The 9,457-nt window shown below is 38.0% G+C and overlaps 1 protein-coding gene across 1 annotated transcript; it reads right to left on the bottom strand.

Annotated features, from left to right (window-relative positions):
* Positions 1 to 3,195: 3,195 nt before the first annotated feature.
* Positions 3,196 to 5,103, bottom strand: LOC133139098 (forkhead box protein L2-like). The gene has a single exon (XM_061258397.1). The coding sequence runs from the start codon at positions 4,913 to 4,915 to the stop codon at positions 4,040 to 4,042; it is 876 nt and encodes a 291-aa protein (XP_061114381.1). The 5' UTR covers positions 4,916 to 5,103; the 3' UTR covers positions 3,196 to 4,039.
* Between the last annotated feature and the right edge of the window lie 4,354 nt (positions 5,104 to 9,457).

The following is a 9,457-nucleotide window of genomic DNA, read 5'->3' as shown; positions in this document are numbered from 1 at the left end:
TGAATTTATTTTATATTATTTCTGGGCCAGGGACAATTATATTTACAGTTGGCATATATTTATAGTTGGCATTTTTTATATAGCGCCTTTATCCAAAGTGCTGTACAATTGATGCTTCTCATTCACCCATTCATACACACACTCACACACCGACAGCGATTGTGCTGACCAGCTCGTCAGGAGCATTTGGGGGTTAGGTGTCTTGCTCAGGGACACTTCGACACAGCCCGGGCGGGGGATCGAACCGGCAACCCTCCGACTGCCAGACGACTGCTCTAACTGCCTGAGCCACGTCGCCCACTACCACAAGCTCATTGGCCATTTTACCCCCTTCAGGACCCAAGACAACGTACCTGGCTGTCCCCCCTTGACCATGGCCCTGAATCAATGCTAAATATGTCCACTCATCCTTTATGCAACCTGACTGTTCAAACTGCATTGTGTTTTCCCACTTCAAATAGCATTTCAAAGGGCACAAACCAAAATAAAATAATCTGTCGAAATCTGGTTGCCGTTTTTTTTGTGTGAAGAAATTGCAGAACTTGCTCATAAGTTGTGAAAGATATATATTTATGTATCCCATGTTCAAAAACAGTGATGTTTACAAATAAAGTATACATTTAACTATGTATGAATTAAAACAATATTTAAAGTTTGCTTTTTTTTTTACTTCTACAACTTTCATCTTTGGAAATGTGTGTTGACTCGGTTTGGTTGAGAACTGAAATCTCACCGTTTTTGTTGTTGTTGTGCTGGATCACATACATGAGGTAGCAGGTCTGGGGTTTGGGTGGTTTTTCCTGCTTAAGAGCTGGCTGCCACTGCAGGTAGACACACACTGCAATCTTGTAACAAATCCTGACTGTACCTGATTGGCTGGCTGAAGGGGCTTAGCATGGTTAACCCAATCAAAGGGACTCCCCTGGTCAGATGGGCACCCTCAATCTACTGCAGTGATATAACAGAGAAGCGACAACTGGCAGCACAGATTTACTCTCCCCAAATTATCGAGGATATCGTGGTGATGTGATTGGCCTAGGTTTGGGCATTCTAAATGGGAAGAAAAGGGTAGCTAACAACATTGATCATCACTCTATTCACCAGAGCTGGCCTTACCCAATGAGCAATATAACTGACTGCTTATGGCCCCGTGACCACCAGGGGGCACCCTAATTTAAAAAAATATATACAGTATATACTATAAATATACAGAATGTATTATTTATAATGTTGAGTTGGGAGGACTCTCAAATCAAATGCTATTCATATCCTGACACTTAAACTGTGACTGGCTAACCTGAGAATTAAAAAGATATATTTTCTCGTATTCAGGAAATGGATACCTGCCTCCAGCACATGAATACTTTGCACACACAGTAATCATTCTATGATTTGAGGATGTATCCTTTTTATTTCATAATATTTAATATGCTATTTGAATGTTATTAGCGGCAAAATGCAGAAGCACATTTATGCTATACGTAGGTTTTATTGACCAGGTCCAGCGCTTCAGAAGCAACCAGTAAAGAGAAGGCAGTTGCATATTAATGCTATTTTGCTTCCAGAAAGTCAGTGAATATAAAATATCTCATAAGCAAGAATGCTGTGAACATCAGCTCGAGAAATTCAAACAGGAGGGAAAGGCAGGAATTACATTGCATTATTTTAGTGATCAATGACTTATTGAAGTTACATAAAATGGTTGCCAAGGTCTATATACAAACACCCAGATCTTTATGACTACATCTATATTATAGATAAAAAGAACTATTAGACAAACTAATGCTTAATACATTTTGAATACTAATGCAAAATACCCTTGGACAAATGATGAACCAGACATTTGGTAACTGTTCCAGAGGTCTTTCTAAAACGTTTGCATACCACATTGTGTCGATAAAGATGAGGAGGCTTGAGCAGTAGTGGAGATATTTAATTTTCTCCAGTAATAATAGGATTATTGTTGTATTTTTCTCCAGTAAAGTATGAAAGGAAATGTATTCAACTTTAAGTTTAAGTTCTAAGATCAGGTTCTAATATCACTTAGAATTATTCCAGCATAATTCAGATTTGGCCAAACATTTTTCTCTTATTTTGTTGATAGGCATACTTGTATTTGCTATGTAGTTTGAACACAATGGAAATACTTGAATAAGGTTGTGTAGAAGATGTACACCAGATGGCGCATGACTACAAATAAGCTGTCGAGTACCACTTGCAGTTAACCAACGGTCATCTTTAAAATGTATACAATCAAATCTAAAAATTGTATTCCTATAAATACAATAAATATACATTTTGGTCAAATACAATTCAAAGCCGTCACCAAGAACATTGTTTGGTGTCTTAGACAAAATAGATTTAAACCTTGTAATGTAAGAGCAGAAGTCCACATTTAACGGTATTCCAGAAGGATGAAGGCTCATCAAGATCCTAAAATAACAGGTTACTGTTATCGATCTCAATATAAGGCTTTCTCCTTTCGTTGTTTCGACCTTGTGAATACCATGTTTATAAAATGAATTGAAGCGGGTTGTGGCTTTTGAATAAAGAAAAAAGAAAGACGAATGTTTATTACGATTTTAAAAATCAGTTTTTAGTTCAGAGATTGTGAAGGCTGGAGCAAGGTGCTACAGATGAAACTGTATCCCTCATGTAGACTAGTTTATATACACATTTAAAGCAAGCTCCATAGGCATTGTTTATTAGGATATTAATCTGTAAACAGTTAAGTGTAAAACAAACTCTGGTAGATAATATTTTACACTAATACGGAACGTTTGGTGTCGCGAAATCCTACATTGTTCAATTCAAATAGAACATTTACTGTAATATTATTATAATATAATAATAATTATAATTATTGTACAGTGACAGTGACAACATACATGCTGTAGTTCTATAAGGACATGAGTAAATGTTAATTTGGGGAGAAATAAAATATTTACAAAATAGTTCATGATTATAATAATACTTCTTATGTAGTCCTCAATTCGATTCAACATATGCGAAGGAAGGAAGGTCGAAGGACAGTTTTCAATTTGGTAATTCTCATTGCAAAATGCGAGAGCCATTGCAAACGGTTCTTGCATTTGCTTTGGCAATTTCAAAGCATTGTGAAGGTAAAGTATAAGGTATACCATGTGACGAGACACTTTGGCATAGTTTGAGAATAACTACAAGGAGGGAAATAAATGCAGCTCCAGATTTTATTACAAAATTCAGTGAAATATAATTTCATCAGAACATTCAAAGAAACAGGCAAGTGTATTTAAAATTCAATTAGCCCACGTAAAGTGTAAAACGGAAAGTCTCTACTGTGTACAGGCCGGAGGAGCTCGTGCAGAAACAAACAGCCTCAATCTCTTGCTGTAAAGGGCATTTCCAAGATATTGGGTTTTTTTTACCAAAGAAACGAGTCAAAACATAATCGCTGGGCATGACTATAGCATTTAATGCCTACTTAATTTGTTTTACAATTCCCATATATCCTTTGTAAACGTTTTACTTGCACCCACTATATTCCTAAATTGTTTAAAATAAATACCGGAGCAGATAAAACCAAACTTGACAAAAATGCATTGCTACATTGTTGTAGGCCTATGCTACAGAAGATTTAACGTTTGCTATCCGACCAAACTGAACTATCGGTAGGCTAATTGATACTGACAATTCAGAAAGATCACTGTCCCGCTTTCTGCTGCAATGAACACCTTAAGTTACTAAGCTGTGCAACGGTCACTTTGAATGCAAGAATATTAACTTGGTTAGGTAAATCAAACTTATATAAGTACTTCAGCAAATGATTTTTGAAAAAAATAAATAATGAGATTATTAATGATCCCCATTGTTGATTTTACGAGTGAACTTTTGATTAACATGACAGAGTAATGGACTTATTGAGTCAGCGAAAGAATGTCGAACTATGAAATACATAAACAAAAATATAATTTATTAACATAGCTATGTAGAAACGTCTTCAAACCACCACAGATGATGACAGATTTCATAATGGCTATTCATAATGAATACATAGTCCCTATAGGGACATTTCTTGCTGTATGCTATACGACAACGGATGATAACTACCTGGGGGCGTCTGACCCCCACTGGCGCTAAATGTTTGGGTTATCCCAGGGTAGTGGCTGCCGTTGTGTGGCACCCATACATTTGCGTGTCGAGGGTATCCGCCATAGCCTGGGTGGAGATGGTTTGTGTGGCTGTTCACCGGCGAATTCGGAAATCCGTTTAGGGGCGCCGGGCTGACATTTCCGTTGGGACACTGGGGCTGCTGGTAGATTGACGATGCTGTGGACTGCAAAGGTCTGGGCTCAGAGAGGGTCCACGCGTTGTTCACAAAGTGTGCTGGTAAGTACTTGGGATTTTGATGCACGTAGGCGTCGGGATAATTCAGATACGGCTGCGTTTGCAAGTACTTTGTATTTTGGTACAAGTAGGCATCCGAATAATTCAGGTGCGTCGTTCCCGGTCCACAAGAAATTGGTGAAGTTCTGAAAGGTCTCTTCACCCGCCTCCGGCGTCTGTAATTCCCTTTATCGAACATGTCCGCAAAAGCTGGATCCAAAGTCCAGAAATTCCCTTTCCTCTCCCCGTCGCCTTCCCTGGGGACTTTGACGAAGCACTCGTTTAGGCTGAGGTTGTGCCGAATGCTGTTCTGCCAGCCCCTTTTATTTTTCTCAAAGAAGGGGAACTTCGTGATAATGTATTGATATATTCCACTCAGCGTCAACTTATTTTCGTCACTCTCTCTGATCGCCATTGCAATAAGAGCTACATATGAGTATGGTGGTTTTTGAAATGGGTCCACGTTTCTCGTTTCGACCTGAACTTCGTCTTCGGCATTGTCTGAACTGCTTTCCTTCATGGTCGAAGACTGGTCCAGCGTACCTTGCATGAAATCCGACAGCGATCAAACACTCTGTCTTCGAATCTTGTTCTGTTGCGTCTATATCCTAGCAATGCCGCATACCAAAGGAAAGCTTCCCATAGCAGGAGACGTCAGTGCATTGCAGGTAGGCTATACTAGCCTACTACACTTTCATCAGGTAGTTATCCAGTTAACCCCACCCACGGTGGATGCAATGCAGATGGATGCGCTCTCACTGCTTGCAAATGAAAGTTCATTCTGTTCAAAAGTTTTAACATCTTTACTGTTCAAGTGGGGGGCGCCTTTTGACTAGAAAACTTCTGGTAGCCTATAAATAATTACTCCCGAACTATATTCTACCGGTATTTGAAGTACTGACGTGAAAATAAAATGTATAAGAAATTATCATTAAATCACATTTAATAATTCAGCCTGTTGCAGCTGAAACCCGGTTTAAATAATACATGGGTTATGTAGGCAATGAAAAAAAAAAATACATACACGTATAGTGCCCAGTTTTTTTTGCACGTCAGCCATTTCATTTTCTTACTAATTTTACAGATTATAAATTACTAATTGCGACTTTATTGTAAATCAAGAATACGATAAATGTAATTTAGTTAATTTATAGCTATATATATTGAGGCATGTAGGATAGTTTATTATTGTATTATTTAGCCTACGTAAGTTGGAGGTAGGTTAGGATGTCCAAAGTTACCAATTTCCTTGTAGCCTACAGTATATGGTGAAAAAGAGTTCACAACACAACTTGAACCTATTTATAGGAGTAATATGTTTTTATAAATAATAATGTTGCATGCTATAGCCAAGGCCTGCTCATGTCCCAAAATACTTTGTTGGGAGTGCTCACTAGCAAATAATAGGATTTCTATAGATAAGTTTAAGATTATTGGATATTCAGAAACAACATTACTAAATATTCGTCACAGATTTGCATTGTAGAGTTCAGCCCGGGATTTAAAACTTTGCCAAAATGATATATTCGTGAACACAAATTCGGTAATTCCAGAATAAAAATGGGTTCCCACTGTTCATTATAAAAGTAAAAAAGTATATACTGAAATATTTAATTTGCACAAACAAACAAGCCACTCGAAAACAAGGATCACCCATCAGTAACTCATTCTTTCTTTCTGTTTTTGATTGTAGGACCTTTGTGCATTTCACTTAGAATAATTTTAGTTATAGCCACTGAATTTAATTTGAAGTCGATCTCTGACCACTTCTATTCATCAAAGTATTTAAACCTGGCCAAATATAATGGAAAATATGGAATTAAGTAAAATACATGTAATACTAATAAATCATCAATCATTAAACCAAGCAGTTAAAATAAAGCAGCATCTGATGATTGATGTTTATTGACATTCACAAACTTGTTAATAATAAAAAGAGAATTACAGTTCTCCGTAGCCCATTCCTTTGCACCGCTGATATGGAGCCGGTGGATTTTTTTTTAACGAAATTAAAATCGTTTAAATCCACTGCTGTTCACTGCTGTGTTATATTTTTAACCCTAATTGCTATCAACTTAAGCTTTATAATTGTGACAGTGGTTATGCCTTACGGAAGAAAGAAGTTTTGTTTTTGAACGCATGTGGCCTTTAAAATCATGTTGCATGTGCTGTCTTCAATGGTCTATAGCCTGAACAAGACGATTGCTGAGTATAAAAACAAATATTTAAATATACCATTTTATATAGAACTTTGTAAGGTAATGGCGAGGTTGTGCAGTTTTCTGAGCAATTTTAAGTACAAAAAAAGCTTCATATCGAGTAAATGTGGGAGGTCTACATGAGTCATACATTTAACAGGCGTTCTTTTATCATATTATTGTAAAATGTGGCTTATGTGATCCCATACGTTTCTCCATTTAAAACAAGAACAACAATGAGCGTAGTGAATGTTCAATGGCTCAAAATCTACTATAGGTCTACACCTTGTCTCATAGAAGTACAGGTTTCATTTCAACTTTGGGGGAGACACACTGCTGGACCGCCTAAGTCCCACACAGTGAAACATCTCGTCTTCAAGCATACTGGCTTGTCAAGCAATTAATTCGTATTCAAAATATTGGGATGAAACGTCTCCCTGTCTCCACAAACCCACGCGTATGCTTTGTCTAGGGAATCGCAGAAGCACGTTTGAAATCCATCGGACAGAGAGGATCAAGCTCAATGCGTGGAATGATTAATCCTCTACGAATAAAGACATGCCCATTTCTGAAAGGAGGAAAGCCCCACCGGTATATAATAATACATTACCTTTCAAATGTGTTCACGCACAGGCTACACATAGGCTAGGCATGCACACCGCTTCTCATAATAAGTTGCGATATCCCAATAAAAACGTTCCAATTCCATATATCAGTATTGGTGAAATCTCGTACGCCAGTTTAGGAACATGCTTCGGTTAGTAGCTACAGTGTGATATTATATATTTTAACATATAATATGATAGCCATGACGTAGCCCCATAATGTCATCTTATACATTTTTGAACCCCTCCATTCTCTCTTCATTGCAATAGTATATATATATATACGGCACGCATTGTGCCTATCTTGGGAAAGTAATATGCTTATTTTATAAGCTTAATTGCTTGACCAGGTCTGCGAGACTATGTTTTTATGGAATTTCCGAGGAACACGATTTTATTTCGGGTTTCCGTTATAGGAGTTCTCTGACATCTAATAGCCTATATTTGAATTACTGCAATGCGAATGCGTATTCTTGTATACCACGGTGTGGTAATTTTCTGGAGAACAATGCCTCAAAATATAGCCGACAGTGAATGTCATTTCAGAAGCATGCATTCAGAAGAATGCATTCAAGCGCATTGCAGGGTTAAGTATCACAATCCGTTGGGCTATCCCAGTGCCTTTAGGTACCGTGTAAAAAAAGTTCCGTGCGCATGAAAGTGCCAAACCACTTGGCTACCTGACAGACAGTCCCAATGCCAGGCAGAGGTAATTTTCTCACTGCCTGAGAACTGGGGTATTTCCTGTCTGTCTCGAAGGACCGCGTTCCCTCCGAGCGGAGCATGAATGGGATCAACGCTGAGCCAGTAGCGCGACAGCGGCTGCGCGGGGATCGCCACCCACGTGCAGAGACGGTGGTATGGAGACCGTGACTAGGGGAGACTGGAGATAATGATCACCTGGTCTCGACAGACAGACTGTCTCCCCCGAACAAGTGATAGGGAAAGCAGCGGAGCTTACAAGTAGCTAATTCTTCGCATCAGCACTTGTTCTTTTTTGGGATTTGGGCGGTGGCTAATTACAGTAGAATAAATATAAGGCTGCTCTTCTATATTCTCTGATAAATATTAAAATAATACGAGTGCTTCTTCAAAAGCGCATGAACATGCGCTATTCTTAAGCTGTTTGTTTGCTATTTTTGCTTTTAAGCTTGATAATCGGAGTCAAGAAAAGCGAAGAATTGTCTGATTCGGTTGATGGACAAACCGCACTCCCTTGGATGCTCTTCGACCAGCTTGCTACCGCTCCAGCAGACTTTTACAAAAAACCCACGATCTCAAAATGTAATCCTTCTCTGTCTGTACTGGAGTGCTTACACATTGAACATACAATGGTGCAATCTGCTTTGATGGAATTTCACCAGGGATTATTTTTTACCATCAGATAAAAAAAAAAAAATACAAAAACATTTTTGAAAGACTTCCGATTGAGGTGAAAGACAAACATGTATGGTAGTTCACGGCCAGACCGCAGTGCACTTTCACGACGCAGTGGTCAGATTTTCATCTCCCAAGGGCCGTCTCACAGGCAGTCGAGCCACGTTTCTGAACTCAACCGATTTAACTCAAGACGGTATCGTGCGCCCAGAGGAAGGCGCCCGGCTGAAAACAATCGCTCCACAGAAGAATGCACATTGAAGACATTCGAGACCCAAAAAGTTTAGCCAAAAGAAAGACAGCTACTTGAACAAAATCCCGGTGCTAAAAGATAATCTAATATCAAATTTATCAAATACATTTCTTAGTTGCAGAAAACATTAGACTGCTTCAACACACGAATAAGATAGGGAAACGTGAAGCAAATCTTTCTAAAACGACTTCCAAAAGATTAAGACTTCATACGAAATATACTTTATTTGATACTATTCGAGAAATGTCAGTTTTCAAAAACATCACTATGCATAAGGAAATTACTAGTTTGGCTACATTGCAACTCAACATTTAGCAGACACTAACATTATATATTTTTAATGTATATTTTTTTTCTACATGGAATCCATTTATACATCTAGATGATCAGTCATCAGTCGTTTATAGCATTAAGCTTCAGCAATTTTCGCTCCTGCCTAGTTTAATTAAAACTGTAGTGGGGAAAATAATGAAACATTATTTCAGGAAACATTAATAATGGCATTTACTGATATTATTGATGACTAAAAATATTTTTCTTTTACTACAGCCATATTGAAAATTGTGAACAAGTCAAACAAATTTGTTTCTGAAAATCAAATTATGTGTCAAAGTGTAAATGAGTAAATGGCAAATGGCATCATCCACATAGCATAGGGT

This window comes from Conger conger, chromosome 10 (genome assembly GCF_963514075.1).
Source record: "Conger conger chromosome 10, fConCon1.1, whole genome shotgun sequence".
Taxonomy (NCBI): domain Eukaryota; kingdom Metazoa; phylum Chordata; class Actinopteri; order Anguilliformes; family Congridae; genus Conger; species Conger conger.
Note: the sequence above shows the minus strand (reverse complement) of the source record. Positions and strands in the feature narration are given on the sequence as shown.

Bases quoted from the DNA above. Each gene is read 5' to 3' on its own strand.
- LOC133139098 (XM_061258397.1), bottom strand. From the start codon at position 4,915: ATGCAAGGTACGCTGGACCAGTCTTCGACCATGAAGGAAAGCAGTTCA.